The sequence below is a fragment of the Pogoniulus pusillus genome, chromosome 10 (genome assembly GCF_015220805.1).
Source record: "Pogoniulus pusillus isolate bPogPus1 chromosome 10, bPogPus1.pri, whole genome shotgun sequence".
Taxonomy (NCBI): Eukaryota; Metazoa; Chordata; class Aves; order Piciformes; family Lybiidae; genus Pogoniulus; species Pogoniulus pusillus.
Genome location: NC_087273.1, coordinates 9,585,107 through 9,601,232, shown reverse-complemented (window position 1 = coordinate 9,601,232; position 16,126 = coordinate 9,585,107). Strand labels below are relative to the sequence as shown.

The 16,126-nt window shown below is 44.9% G+C and overlaps 1 protein-coding gene and 1 long non-coding RNA gene across 4 annotated transcripts in view; one reads left to right on the top strand and one right to left on the bottom strand.

Moving 5' to 3' along the window:
• Positions 1 to 10,223, bottom strand: part of LOC135178708 (uncharacterized) — a 210,654-nt gene extending 200,431 nt beyond the window's left edge. The window contains exon 1 of the long non-coding RNA XR_010303699.1: positions 10,168 to 10,223. This is a non-coding gene — a long non-coding RNA (uncharacterized LOC135178708). The remainder of the gene's footprint in view (positions 1 to 10,167) is intronic.
• Positions 1 to 16,126, top strand: part of LOC135178707 (bifunctional heparan sulfate N-deacetylase/N-sulfotransferase 4) — a 124,940-nt gene that overhangs the window by 89,807 nt on the left and 19,007 nt on the right. For all 3 annotated transcript variants that reach the window (XM_064149860.1, XM_064149861.1, XM_064149859.1), the window contains 2 exons: positions 10,798 to 10,980; positions 14,697 to 14,793. In XM_064149860.1, coding sequence (XP_064005930.1) covers positions 10,798 to 10,980; positions 14,697 to 14,793 — 280 coding nt within the window. The remainder of the gene's footprint in view (positions 1 to 10,797; positions 10,981 to 14,696; positions 14,794 to 16,126) is intronic.

The following is a 16,126-nucleotide window of genomic DNA, read 5'->3' as shown; positions in this document are numbered from 1 at the left end:
TGCCTGGGCTAGCAACGTAACTGCAGGACACAGACATGGAATCATAGAATTGTTTCTGTTGGAAAAGACCTAACACCATCATGGCCCTTAAACCACATACTAAAGTGTCCTGTCTACATGTCTTGAACACCTCCAGACACAGTGCCTCCACCACCTCCCAAGGCATCCTGTTCCACTGCCTGACCAGGTTTTCATTTCCCCTCTTAAGGAGGAGGGGAGCATCTCTTGTTTATTCAGAAGAGCTCTTACATAGTTTGAAGTCCACAGCAGTGTTAAGTTGATGGTTAGACTCAATGATCTTAGATGTCTTACATTCTATGATTCTACAACTCATGCAAGTTTGGCATCATAAACCCTTCAGTTATCTTCCTGCCACAGCACATGTTCAGTTTCAATGCAACCAACACACATTTGGTTGGACAGACAGCACCCTGCAGAAGGTGCAGCACAATTGTCCCTTCCCCTAAAGGTATTTCATACTGAGCAACTAAAAGTCCTGCAAACACTGATAATACCATAGAATTATTATACAAGCATAAGTTGAAGCCACCTTTATCTTCCACCTCCAGGTGTATGATTAAATCCACTCCAACCTTGCCTGGCCTATTGAATCTTTCTTTTTTTCCCTTTTGTAAATTAGGGGGTTAAGTTGTGCCAGGGGAGATTTAGATTGGGTATTAGGAAAAAAATTCTTGCCTGAAAAAGTGCTGAGGTATTTGAATAGGCTGCCCAGGGAATTGCTGCAGTCACCATCCCAGGAGGTGTTCAAGAATCATGTAGATGTGGTGCTTCAGGATCTGGTTTAATGGTCATAGTATAGAATCAACCAGGTTGGAAGAGACCTCCAAGATCATCCAAGTCCAACCTATCACCCAGCCCTATCATGGTAGTTGGGTTGTAATTGGACTCAATGACCTTAAAAGATCTTTTCCAACCTTACTGATTCTATGATGCTTTTTCCTTCATCCCACATGGCTACTCCAGCTGCAAAGAGCTCCTATAGGAGAACACCATCCCGTGGAAACTCAAGCCTTTGACAGCATATTTAGAAACTAATTAGCTTGAAATGCAGAGCACGAAGGAAGTATTTTAAGAACACTTCTCCTTTCTTTCCTACATGACATTTTCCTTCTTTATGGAAGCTGGTAATCCACACCATGCCTGTTGGTACTTTATCAGAATTACTTCCCAGCAAGTTTAGGTGATGGCAGAAATAGTAATAAATGACTGTGTGTCAACAAGAGGGTTTTTGGGTAAAGAGAAAAAGAATCTGTTACCTTCAAGCACACACCATACAATAATTTATTAAAGTGTCAGGAGCAAGCCTTTAAGGTAAAAATGAGCTGAGTCAGAATTCTCTGATTATTGAAAATGAGTCCTTAATAGAAGTAAATGGACAAGAACAAAATTTCCTTGCTGTGTTCACCATTCAAAATTAATTGGAAAGTGGCTGATTTGAGAATATCATATCCTCTAGTGAGCTGAAAATACTGGATTTTTTTTTCCTCTGAAACCAAGAGTGGAGAATTAAATTAACTCTGAGGTTTGTTTGCTCAGAGTAGGCCACCACAGTGGATTAATTAATCATTATTTATGAATACTCCCTGGCATAAAGCAGTCAGCTCTTCAAAAAAAACCCTGCTAGAATGGCAACATGGCAGTAGAACAGTTATAAAAACAAATGATAAATATCCTGCATCTCCAATCTACGTCAACGTGCCTGGCATTTCTTTCTTTACATCCTGAAAGTTATAAACACTGAGTAAGAGCTCTTTAAAGGGCTCAAAGGGGATGATTTATAGTTGTTCTACAACCCTGTGTGCTGCACAGGGTCCTGGGCAGTCATTTCCCTAGGGAACGTCAGTATGGCTTGAAGAGAATTTACTTTCCTCCTCCTGGAGACTATGAAGTGCCATATTACTGATAATAGACCTAATTCGTTCCATCATTCAAAACACAAAATGAGATTTTATTTAAGCACATCTATAAAGAGAAATGGCAGAGTCATTTATGGATGTTTATCCAAGCTAAGAGTGATTTTCATCATCATTTGCTGTTAGCAGATACACAAGAACATTTCTCCAGAAGTGCAGCCACCTCAGGATTACTTTTTAATTACAAAGGTAAATAGAAAGAATCATGAAATTATTAAGGTTGGAAAAGACCTCTAATATCAGCAAGTCCAACTATTAACCTAAAACCACCATGAACCAAAGTGCCATGTCTACATATTTTTGGACCCCTCCAGGGATGGTGACTCTACCTTCTCCCTGGGCAGCCTGTTCCAATGCTTGACTACTCTTGCAGTAAAGAATTTTCTCTTAATAGTCAACGCAAACTTCTCCTGACACAACTTGAGGCCATTTCCTCTCCTCCTATCACTAAATACTTGGGAGAAGAAACACACACACACCCCCAACCTAGCTCAAACCTTCTGTCAAAGAGTTGGAGACTGATGAGGTCTCCCCTCAGCGTCCTGTTCTGCAAACCAAACAACCCCATTTCCCTTAGATTCTCCTAAGACCTCTGCTGTAGACCCTTCACCAGCTTCACTGCCCTTTTCTGGACCTGAAAAGTGACTGAAGACCTAGTTAAAAAAGCACCATCACACACCTGTTGAAGGAAAAAGGGTAGCTTGCATCCTTGCCTGCTGTTCTGATCTGCAAAATACTGAGCTTCCTCTATGGATGTTAACACAATGTCTTACGCACCTGCAGTGCTATAAGGTGGTCATCCAGCTAAACTCAAACTCCACATGCACTTCAAGATCAGCTTCATCCCGCCTAGAAACATTGTCTTCCCTACCAGAGCAGCCAGGGGACATATCCAAGCTGTGAGATGACAAAATCCAGTCTCAGGTGGTTGCAGGTGGGAGACATTCCCAGATGAGCTGCAGGGTGTGTGCTGAGACACTCAAGCTAAGCACAGAGCTTGGCTCAAAGACAGTGCTCATAAACGTTCTTTATCTGTCATGAGTCCTTTGGCAGTCTGGCCACTGCAGGCTTCCCTGGCTAAATGCTGCCTAGCTGTCTACACAGATTCCCATGTGGCAAAGCCTCCTCCTCTTATCTAGGAACTGCAGCCATGCAGGTACTAGATGTGTAGAGCAAAATCTCTCTTAATTACATCTCATCACACTCTCTGTGGTCTACAAAACCATGGTTTAATGTTGCTTAAAACATAAGCACCCTAGTTAGATTCTTTTAAATGAGAGCTGTTTATTTCTATTAAAACAGAAGTCAAACAGGAAGAGATGTTCTGTTTTCCACTTGCATAAGTAAGAGGCCCCACAAGATATTTTGGAAATAAGTGTTGTACAAAGGTATTTAAACTACACTAAGAAGTGATCCTTCCTGGACTATGTGGAATATCTACCTGTACTCAAACAGGCCATTAACTAATCAGGTATCAGGCACTCAGGAACAAGCATGCACAAATAAGACAGCCAAGCTGACCCTGCTTTAGAAATAAGGCCAAGAAATAGGAAAACCTGAAGGCTGAAGCTGCAAAGCTTGCAGACTGGTTGATGGTCATGGGTCTGGTTTCAGCACTCTAATATCATCTCTCACTTCCTCACACGTGTGCAAGGCTGAGCAAAGTATTTTCATCCTTATCTAATCCAGAACTTTAACCAGTAGGTTTTGATATTGCTCACAATCCTTGCCCAGATGTCACTTGTCCTCTACAGCCCAGCTCCATGTTCCAGAGCAACCCCAGATGTTTGACTGTGCACAGTCCCTCTCACCTGGGTAACACCAGCTGAGAAATAAAAGCAGGAGCTCCACAGATGGGGTCAGCTCCTCCCCATTGCACAGCCATCTCCATTCTGACCAGTGGGCAATAGCTTGGGGCACAGGATTGCCCAGCTCCCTGTCTCCACAGGGTTAGGTAGGGCTGTCTCCATCTCCTGCCCAAAAAGCCCTATGAAGGCTGTTGAAAACAGCTCAAGGCACATAAATTGATGGCAGTTGCCTTCCTAAGCTGTAGCTTTCAATCCTCAAACACAGGGCTTACCTCCATCCCTAGCCCACTCTCCTGCATGAATAACAGGGTTGATCCATGGCTTTTCCCCACCCTTCCCATAGCTTCTGCGCAGCACTAATTAGCACCAATCCCCTGTGATCCCCATAGAGAGGTTTGGATCCAGTGTTCAACTAGACCTGTGATTTAGCAAAACTATGCAGTGCCAAGGATCAGGCTGCAGAGGACATATGGGTCCTAAAGGGGAGTCCAAACTTTGACCTATCACTAGACCACATTCCTCAGCTCTACAACTACATGACTTTTAAATCTCCCCAAGGGTGACAAATCTACCACCTGCCTGAGCAGTCTGTTCCAAGGCTTGACAACCCTTTCAGTGCAGAAATTTTTCCTAATATCCAAACTAAACTTCTGATGTTGCAACTTGTGGCCATTTTCTCTTGTCCTATCAGTTGCTACTACAGAGAAGAGACTAAGCCCCACCTCATTTCAGTCTCCTTTCAGAGCTGTAGAGGACAATGAGGTCTTCCCTCAGTTTTCTCCTCCCCAGACTGAACAATCCCAGTTTCCTCAACTGCATCTCACAGGACATGTGCTCTCTAAAGTGTCATCAGCTCTGGACACATTTTAACATCTCAAAGTTCTTGTAGCGAGGGGCCCAAATCATCAGTGCTGTCTCTATTTCACTCCTGCAAACCCAAAAGCAAAGATGTTTATTTTACCCACCTATAGAAGAGACTGTATTATTTACAATCATTTTTGCATTTCTCCATGCTGTGATAAATACAAGACTTGGAAGATGGTGCTGCCTGTGGTGCATCACTCAAAAGGCACTGCGGAGGCCCTTCAGCTGACATGGGCCCATGCTGGTCATTAAGCCGCAAGCTCAGGCCAGCCCTCCTGCTGTGACAGTGGTGCTGTCAGGACAATGTTTGTGACATTAAGGGAGAGCTGTCATTATTTCAGTGCAGTAATGGAGAAAGCTTCACAATTTTCTGTAGATGCAGCCAGAGTGGGATGCAATTTGGTGTCCTAAACTGAAGCCAAGGAATGCTCACATTATTCACTGGCACAAAATAATAGAGGCTGAGCTGATTTTTATCTGCAGAGAGCATTATGAGTAAAGAGGTTGACAGCCTCAACCAGTATTTTGTAGTTGTTTGATAGAAGTTAACAGGGAGCACACAGCATAAATACCATCAAGGAAATGGGTTATTGATAGCTATCTCTTTATGCAAACTCCTTTGATCCTCTTGGAAAGCTGAAGCCCAAACCCATCTAAGACATCCCAGAGGCCACCTTTTGATGGTACTTTTATACTTCTGCCTGAAACTGCTGGTGTACAAATCTGACTTAAGACAGTAGCACCCAAATGCCTTTTCATTTGTGCAATTTGAAGTTGGGGTTATTCTCGAGTCTGAGCTGAAAGAGGTTATTTTTATACTCAGAGGAGGTTTAGTCTAAGGAAGCCTTCTCGATGAGAAAACACAGATGGCAACAAAAATTCCTGTATCATGAATTTCACTTCAAAATGCAAATATTTGCTTATAAGAGGAGGATTGAAGTGCTCTAGAGCTCTGCAAAGAGTTCTTGGGGCCCACAGATGTATCTGATAGCACCACATTTGTGCAGAATTCATTAAACTCCAGCCACAATTAGATGTAGTGCTGATCGCTTATACAAGTGTGACAAATGAACAGACATAAAAAAATCCATTTAGGTTTTTCCACCCTAATGCAGCTCTGCACTGATTGCACAAAGTCATCAACAGTAATTTTTCCACAGGCCCTGAAAGTATGCCCTAATAGTTTAAAAAAAAAACACACATTTTTTTAATTGTAGGCTTTCAAAAAAGGTGAAAATAAAACTAATGGAAAGTTGAGGCTGATCAGCCTGGAGAAAAGAAGGCTCTGGGGAGACCAGGAATTGAAAGGTGCCTACAAGAAAACCAAGAAGGGACTTTTTACAAGGGCTTGTAGTGATAGCATGAGAGGGAATAGACTGAAGCTTGAGGAGGTGAGATTTAGAATGGAAATTAGGAATAAATTCTTTCCAGTGAGGATAGTGAGACACTGGTACAGGTTGCCCAGGGAAGTTGTGGCTTCCACCTCTCAGGAGGTGTATAAGGCCAGGCTGGATGAAGCCCTGAGCAACCTGGACTAGTGGAAGGGAAAGTGTCCCTGCCCATGGCAGTGGGGTTGGAGGCAGATAATCTTCAAGGTCCCTTCCAACTCAAAATCTTCTACGAATCTATCAAACTTCTAACTAGCTTCTACCATCTGGGACCCCACATATCCAAGATGTATTAACAGAGGGAAGAGTTGCTGTGTTGGAACATGGTCACGATTTAGCCTTATTTTAGAAGTGAGACATGGATAAATATCAGAGAATAAAAATCAGAAAAGAAGCACAACAACATGATTCTCAGTCGGGAAAGAAGCAGCACACAAGATTTTTCTGTCAATAATAAAGAATTTAATCATACCAACTAAATAATGGAAAAGCAGAAAGCCTTCCTAGGTAAGAGAGAAACAATTTTGCTCTTTGAACTGGGAATGTTAAAACAAGGCAGATATACTGCAGCATGCACAGAGCTGTCCCAAGGCCACATACTACCACTGCCTGACAGCAGTGTCCCCTCCCATCATTGGGGAGCACTCTGGGTGGAATACAGACACTAATAAATACAGCCATGGGAAATAAAACACCATCCCACGTTTTTTATTTCCCTACAATCAAAGAAAAAAATGTTTCTTTTCAAACATTGCCTCTGTTGCTTTATTTTAGAGGTATCATGTTTGGAAAATATTTTATTATCCTGTCAAGAATGCTAAAATACAGAAAGATGTTCAGACTGGAAATAGAGGGGGAAAGGTGGGGGGTGAAGTGATTTTTCAGGGACATAAATGATTTTGCTTCAGTGGCAGAAGGGTCATGAATATGAATAGTGTTGAATTGTAGAGAAACAATTTGTTATTATTAAAATTAGCATTTTGTCAATGCTAAAATCTCACTCCCAGTTTCCTTTCCGTGCTGCTTGCACAAACAGCTGCTCTAAGGGCCCCAGTGTTCTGGGATTCATTACCAGTGAATGGGGCTCTGGCTCATAAGGTACCACAAAAGTCTGTAATCCATAATGGGAGGCTGTCAGGATGCTAAATATATTAAACACTTGAAACTGAAAGAGGTATTTCTGCAGTCAGCCTAGCGTAGAGCCACTTGGTATTAGGAAATGGACACTTGACAGTTTTGCATTTCTCAGCCATGACATCCCATTTACACATCCAGAAATACAACACACTGTCATCTAGATCCAATTATGAGAGTTGGCTTTTGGAACAACTCTACAGCATTTGCTGAACACAGTGGAAAAAGATGGAACAGCAAAATTCATTTTTCTGGACAACATTCATGCAAAGAAGGCAGAGAAGAACAGCAAACACCATCACATTCCTACAAGAACAGGATCTCTGTGCCATCTGCTTCCCAATGTCTTTGTCTTGCTATACCTTCGCTTATTACTGCCTCCTCTCTTGCAAATTTTACTTAAGAGGTGCAGAAGCATGAGGTTAAAAAAAAGTTGACAACAGTGAACAACAGGTTTCTCTTAGGGGAGCAGGATTCACACATGATATTTACATCTATTTGTAAACTTTCCATTGCAAAAAATCCATTGCAACAGCAGAAATCAGGATTCACACAGGACACCTACATCTATTTGTGGAGCAAAAAGAACTCAAGAGAGATGCCCAAGATCTTTTGACTCCATAAACAGTGGTCAATTAGATCCTTTGCATTGGACTGCAGCCTAATGAAACTCTTAAAATAAGCTAATATCCATCTCCTATAAGTATCTTTTACATTAAAATATCATTCCTATTCAAGGAGAGGAGGGTGAGAGTAAGAGGAAGGAGATTTACTCACACAGTTTATTTGCTGCAGTAATATTCAATTGGTGCAATAGTATTGAACCTCACTGACAGACCCCTTAGCACTTATCAAAAAAAAAAAAAAAAAAACCACTTCAGACATGAGATATTCTCTACCAACATAAAATCAACCAGCTTGGAAGAGACTTCCAAGATCATCCAGTCCAACCTAGCACCCAGCCCTAGCCAGTCAACTAGACCATGGCACTAAGTGCCTCATCCAGGCTTTGCTTCAACACCTCCAGGGACAGTGACTCCACCACCTCCCTGGGCAGCCCATTCCTTTTCATTACTTTAACACAGTTTGCAGGAAGTACTTCTCAAATGTTGAGGAGCTGATCTCTAAATTGGGAAGGATACATTCATACTGGGTTGTTGGTTTGGGTGGTTTTTTGGTAGGGAGGACAGCAAACTGGAAATGTAAAGAATATTCACTACCTTGCTTCTAAGTGCCTGGGGGACTACAGACAGGCGTGCATGAAGTTCAGGACGATTTAGAACTCAGTCCAGCCATGTCAAACACCATAAGTTACAGAACACACAGGCACGGGAATCCACAGAACACACAGGCACGGGAATCCACAGAACACACAGGCACGGGAATCCACAGAACACACAGGCACGGGAATCCACAGAACACACAGGCACGGGAATCCACAGAACACACAGGCACGGGAATCCACAGAACACACAGGCACGGGAATCCACAGAACACACAGGCACGGGAATCCACAGAACACACAGGCACGGGAATCCACAGAACACACAGGCACGGGAATCCACAGAACACACAGGCACGGGAATCCACAGAACACACAGGCACGGGAATCCACAGAACACACAGGCACGGGAATCCACAGAACACACAGGCACGGGAATCCACAGAACACACAGGCACGGGAATCCACAGAACACACAGGCACGGGAATCCACAGAACACACAGGCACGGGAATCCACAGAACACACAGGCACGGGAATCCACAGAACACACAGGCACGGGAATCCACAGAACACACAGGCACGGGAATCCACAGAACACACAGGCACGGGAATCCACAGAACACACAGGCACGGGAATCCACAGAACACACAGGCACGGGAATCCACAGAACACACAGGCACGGGAATCCACAGAACACACAGGCACGGGAATCCACAGAACACACAGGCACGGGAATCCACAGAACACACAGGCACGGGAATCCACAGAACACACAGGCACGGGAATCCACAGAACACACAGGCACGGGAATCCACAGAACACACAGGCACGGGAATCCACAGAACACACAGGCACGGGAATCCACAGAACACACAGGCACGGGAATCCACAGAACACACAGGCACGGGAATCCACAAAGTCAAGCCAAGCAGAAAAAAAACCCTTTGTACAGTTGCCAATCTTTGTTCAGCAGAGGCTCAGAATGGAATAAAAATGAAGAATAAATTACCTTTTGTGGAATGAAGTGGACACACAGCACTAACACACTACAGATAGGCCATGAGGGACATTTTCTCCTAAGCTACATCCATCTTCACCTCATAGAAGTACTAAAAGCCTTATCAAAGATTTATTGAGCTAATGGACCTGGTTTTAAACATTATGAGCTGATGTTTGAAGGAGCACCCCACTGGCAGAGCAAGATGGTGGAAGTGGAAAGCTTGTGGCTTTTTAGTCAGTGGTTATTCTGAAAGCCAAGACAGCCTGGTATAGATATGAACACATTATTTCCTTCTCCTAAAGCTCAATTCTGGGACCACAAAGCAATACATTTCATCTTCAGGTGATAGCAGTGGTTTGGAAAGCTCTTCTGAGTCAGCAAGACCAAGGCACATAGATCAGTGACAACAACCTCCCTGAAACACCACTGGGCATTTTGCAGCCATTTTAGGTGTGAAAGTCAAGTTTTCAGACTCAGCACTTCCTACCAGTTTAGCTGCTGGGGAGCCTGGTTGCCACACAGTTGAGATAAGTGTTCCCAGGGCTCTAACTCAGGGACTGGGGTGCCAGGACAGCCCACCTCCATCAAGAACAGCTCACACCTTCACACTTCCATCTTATCTAACACACATGTCAGGCTTTGAAGGACTGTAGCCTAAATCCTGGAAAGGCTAGACCAGATGATCCTTAAGTCCCCCTCCAACTCTGTATTCTATGATTCTAAATGTAGTTTTCTGTGCCTGAGTTGCACAAAGAACCACTCAAACTACATCCAGCTTCCCTCAAAAGATGAAGAAAACAAAAGTCTCACTGACCTGAGCACAAGAAGGCAGGATACCAGCTCTCCTCCTGCAGTTTTCAGACACAGAACTCCCACACAACACCTCTTCCTCTGCAGCTCCTTTTATAAGCTCACCCTCAGCCCCACCCTGTGCTAGCAAATTCCATTTCTAATCACCCACAATGAGATTCACCTGTACAGAGAGAGCTTGCAAAGCAAGCAGATGACCTGTGGATCAGGTGTCCGCATTGCTGGTGATTAATCTCCTCACAGTCAGGTGCTTCAGACCCCAAAATAAGCATAAATTATACCCCTGTGCCTGCCTATAGAGCTGTATCCTTGCTGGCTAACACAAGTGGCTATTGCTTGAGCCAGTCTTCAGTCTTCCTTCCCAAGGCTTCACAAACCAGTTACCTAACCACAATCTGGCACAAAAATATGAGGACATAGAACCCATGTCCATCTTTTGAATCTAGTTCATCCTGCAGGTGAATGGATAGCTCTGCATGCTCTTCACAAATTCAGTGCTTTCATTGCTTTCTTTTGGGTTTGGGTGAGGGAAAAGGGTTTGGCAAACCTTCTGGGAGCTCCCAAGCCTGCCTTTGCAGTCAGATACTGACACCTCCTGATGTTCCATGACTGAAAGTTTTCTCTTGCTTATCAGATCAGCATCTTCATGACCCATTTGTCTAATTACGGGAATGACCGCCTGGGGTTATACACCTTTGCTAACCTTGCCAGCTTTGTTAAGAGCTCAACAAACCTGAATCTGCAGACCCTGCCCCCAGTTCAGCTGGCTCAGAAGTACTTCGAGCTCTTCCCGGAGCAGATGGACCCTCTTTGGCAGGTAATGTCACATCCCTCTTCCTCACAACCCACTTGTTGAGATAGGAATGTAAAAACAAACACCTGCATGCATCCTGAGGTTATGTAACTATTTCTGAGGGAGCTACTGCTTTTGAGTAGGAATGGACCAGCTTCCACTCGTACAAAATCCAGCACGGAAAAAGCACATCACTGTCAGCTCAGTGGGAAAAAGCTTCCCATCCCCTTCCTCTTGCCTGCAGTTTTGCTGAAGCACTGTGCTGTGTTAACTAATGGTGTTGCACCATCAGTGAGCCGCTCACAGCCAGCTGGCAGGAGACTTGTCACAAAGCAAACAATGCATATTCACTGCACCTCTTAACAGGGCATCACTGATGCGGGATCACTGCAGGACAAGGAGGATTTCTCACCAGCTGAACCCGTTCAATGGAAGAGCGAGGGAATGGGAGGGCGAGAGGGGTCAAAATGGGCAGCTCTTTTAAGAATGGAAAAGGATTTCTGTGCAGACCACTTTTCTATCTCTGTTTCAAACACACAATAGTGCTGCTTGTAATCTCAACTCTGTCATTTCCCAATCATTGTTACTCCTATCTGGCTCTGCTCTTACACAGTGTGTGAAGTGCCACATCGGGTTTTTAGCTATGCAGGCAGAAATCCAGAGTGGCACCACGAAGATCTGTGCAGTTATTTTGGGCTTATGCCAGCAAAAAGGAGCTGGCCCTATTATTTCTGGCCTGAAAGCACAAGTGGAAATCTATAAAATCTCCATTGAGTGGAGTGGACCTGCAGTGATTCACATCAGTTAATGATTTTCCCCATTATATTCTGTTAATTTTATTCACTAGCAAACTGTACCTGCTATTACCATCCGCTGCTATGCCAAAGCGTTACCTATACATTAAGTGCTTTAAAGAGCAGTCAGCCCTAACCTTTTCTGTGGAGCCTTTTGTTCACACAGGTCTTTATTTTGCATTCATAGGTAGTAGAAAGATAAGGAGATGAATAATATCCCACATTTCTATTTTGTGCTTCCTTTCGGGTTCTTATGTAAATTCAAATTGGCACTAAGTCCCATGCATCTGAAGCCATTTTGTCACCTAAGAAACTAATGCCTTGAAGCTATTCCAACAAAGGTTTCCATTTTAACCTCAAATGAAAACTTGATTAAATCAATGTTTTAATCTTTTTTTTTTTCCCCTCTGTTCCTTTTCATTTTTTTTTTTCTAATGACTGAACTTAATCCTCAGTCATGCAAAACCATTACAGTTACACTGAATTTTAAGCAAAGGGAACCACAGAGGAGCCTGTGGACTCAGTGGATGAAATGAGCCTGATGAACAGAGAGGAGAAAACGTAGCAGACTCTAAAAGTGTAGGATTTGCACAGCTGTGTAGCATGACTGACTTCACTGGAAGGACTGGTCCTGGAGGATACTCAGGAGTTTGGTCCCTCTGTACCTGAGTGCTTCCACAGATCTGCACCAGAGTGCTCAATATCTGCCAAGAGCAAATTATTGGGAGGGAATGTGGGATTTGATGTCTTACTGTAAGGCTCTGGTCTTAGTGCGTGTTGTAGGTTGAGGACTGTCCTACCACAGAGATAAATTCCTCCAGAGGCCGAGGCAAGTCCCAAGGGGGCAAAGAGGCCATGCCAGAGGGAGGTAATTTGTTATTCCATCCCATATCCTGCACCTCCTTATAAAAGGGCTGTTGTAAATGGGACTAGTTGAAATCTGAGTTTGGGGTGAAATGCAATGAGGCAGATGAAAAAGTTATGAGCTATTTATTAATATCCCCAAAATAATTCCCCCAAACTTATTTCCAACTCTCCACACAAGTTCTTGGATGCGGTGAGCAGAACTGTTTCACAGGATGTCTGTGCACAGTGGAATTTTGACTGATTTCAGAAAGTCTCTTTGATAGGAGAGTCTGGCAGCTTAATGCGCCACTTCTGAGGCTGATTAAAAAGCCTTTAGCTCCAAGTGCAGGGTGCTGCACTTTGGCCACAACCCCATGCAGAGATACAGGCTGGGGTCGGAGTGGCTGGAGAGCAGCCAGACAGAGAGGGATCTGGGGGTGCTGATTGGTACCCACCTGAACATGAGCCAGCAGTGTGCCCAGGTGGCCAAGAGAGCCAGTGGCATCCTGGCCTGCATCAGGAATGGTGTGGTCAGCAGGAGCAGGGAGGTCATTCTGCCCCTGTACTCTGCACTGGTTAGAGCACACCTTGAGTACTGTGTTCAGTTCTGGGCCTCCCAGTTTAGAAGGGACATTGAGATGCTTGAGCGTGTCCAGAGAAGGGCGACGAGGCTGGTGAGAGGCCTCGAGCACAGACCTACGAGGAGAGGCTGAGGGAGCTGGGATTGTTTAGCCTGGAGAAGAGGAGGCTCAGGGGAGATCTTATTGCTGTCTACAACTACCTGAGGGGTGGTTGTGGCCAGGAGGAGGTTGCTCTCTTCTCTCAGGTGGCCAGCGCCAGAAGGAGAGGACACAGCCTCAGGCTGTGCCAGGGGAGATTTAGGCTCGAGGTGAGGAGAAAGTTCTTCACTGAGAGAGTCATTGGACACTGGAATGGGCTGCCCAGGGAGGTGGTGGAGTCGCTGTCCCTGGAGCTGTTCAAGGCAAGGTTGGACGTGGCACTTGGTGCCATGGTCTAGCCTTGAGCTCTGTGGTAAAGGGTTGGACTTGATGATCTGTGAGGTCTCTTCCAACCCAGATGATACTGTGATACTGTGAACTTGAACGAAGAATGGAGAATACTCACCAGTCCTAATGGCCGTGGCCCTGAAACATAGGCAGGAAAATATCCGACAGAAGTCCTGTGGCAAACTCCACGTGGGCTGCAAAGTGAGAATCTGCTGCTGGCTGAGGCGGCTTGAGGCGGCTTGAGGCGGCTGAGGCGGCAGGCGGGCAAGAGGCAGCTCAGGCAGGAATGAAGGAACAGCCAGCACCTTTTCCCCTGTTCACCCCCGTCCATAGGGCAATGGCCAAGGCTAATGGTCTCACTGGCCACACCATCACCCAGGCAGACACAGAAATGGAAGAACCCACAGGCTGTTGTCTTCCATAGAATGGGGGCGCATTCGCCTGCCACGGGACAGGTCCCCCTGAGACCTCTCTCAGGCAAAGGGACCAGGCTGCCTGCGTTTCTTTGTCCTGTTTTCCCGCCTCTGGCTGCAATGCAGACGGGCAGGTAAATAAGACAGGACATGCTTGAGCCCATTTTATGCCCTTTAGGACTACTCAGCATAAAGGGACAGAGCCCTTGCTCACCTCTCACCTCTCAGCTCTGAGCTTGCGCCAGCTGCTGCTGAGGCTGTGCGGCAGTGAGGCCTGGCCACAAAGCTACTTCTCACTGTCTAGCTGAGGCCTACTCTGGCTCTACCTTGCAGGGCACAGTGAGGCCTATACAGGCCTGCTGGGGCCTAGCGGTGGGCTCTGGTTGAGGCCTGGTTTGGGGCCCAGCTCAGGCACTGGGCCAAGGCTGACTCTGAGTACATCCTTATACACTTTGAGCCTTGATACTTTTTGTGCTTTCGTTTGCTTTTCTAGTTAGCATTTCTATCTAACCTCCAATTCTGTGTGAGTGTTCTTCTTTGTAGTCCCTTGGGGTAAAATAGCACCTGTCCCAGCTCAGCCCAGGCCAGTGGGGAACACTGACATCCTGCAAAGACTTGTGTCCATGCAAACCTCTAGCATCGCCCCAGAGTGATGTCTGCAATCACCTTTTCTTCTTCAGAATCCGTGTGATGATAAACGACACAGGGACATCTGGTCCAGAGATAAAACCTGTGACCACCTTCCCAAATTTCTTGTGATAGGACCCCAGAAAACAGGTAAGAGACAATGAATCTGTAACCAAAGCCAGACCCTCAGTTTTGTGCCTGTGTATCTGTCTCCTGTAAACTGAAGCCAGCTCCCTGCTATAGAACTGGGCCACTCCTGGTTCCTGTGGTATTGAGCTCTGTGCTAGTTTGAGCCTAGCTGGGATATTTTGGTGAGAAGAATTAGATTATAGGCTGTGAAAAGGAAACAATGGTGATGTCTACTTCACTCCTAGGCTTACTGAGATGTATAAGAACAAGAACATAACCATAGATAACAGAGTTGCTCTCTGGCTTTGGCTGCAAGCCCTTCTCTCTCTAACTTACTGCCTAACTAATTCATCTGCTTCCTAACCCCCCCTGGCTGACTCTCCAAACTCACCTTGAACATAAGGCAAAGTTTGGAGTAAGAGAGAGCAGTGGGAAGAAGGTGGAAGGGTGTTTGGAAGCCCCTCCTGGGGACTCTGTTTTTTTGGGAGAGCTGTTGTGTTTCCATATTACTTTTTAATTTGTATATTTCTGTATGTAGCTGTATGTAGTGTGAATGTCTGCTTGTATATTGTGCTAAGCTATAAATATAGGGTCAGCCAGGGGTGTTAGAAAGCAAGTTAGGGAGACAAATGCATGCAGCCCAAAAGCCAGAGAGCAACTTTATTATCTATGTTCTTGTTCTTATACATCTCAGCAAGCCTACGAGTAAAGCAGACATTACCACTGTTTCCTTTTCACAGCCTATAATCTAATGCTTCTCACTCAAATATCCCAGCTAGGCTCAAACTAGCACAAGTTCCTATGGTATTGAGATCATAGAACCATAGATTCATAGAATGGTTTGGGTTGGAAGAGGCCTTAAAGATCATCTAGCTTCAATCCCTCTGCCACGGGCAGGGACAGTTTCCACTAGACCAGGTTGCTCAAGGCCCCATCCAAGATGCCTTTGAACAATTCCAAGGATGGAGCACCCACAACCTCTCTGGGCAGCTTGTTCCAGTGTCTTACCACCCTCACGGTGAAGAATTTCTCCCTAATGTCTGTTCCTACCCTCTTTCATTTTAAAGCAATGACCTCTTTTCCTGCCAAGACATCCTATCAAGGATCTCCACTGCCAACAGACTGGGACAACTGTTACATACAGTAGAATTGCTTTCATTCCTCATAAACCACCTTCTGTTGCCAGGCTGCTCTGTCTTCAAATAGTTATTCTTTGACAAATTACTTTGACATTGTTTGAGACCCTAACTGAGAATAAATGATTTTTCCGTTTTGCAGGCCTCCAAGGGTCTTTGAATTAAGCCACATATTCCCAGTCTCAAAACAGTGATTACTGTTGTGGAGATCTTACAGA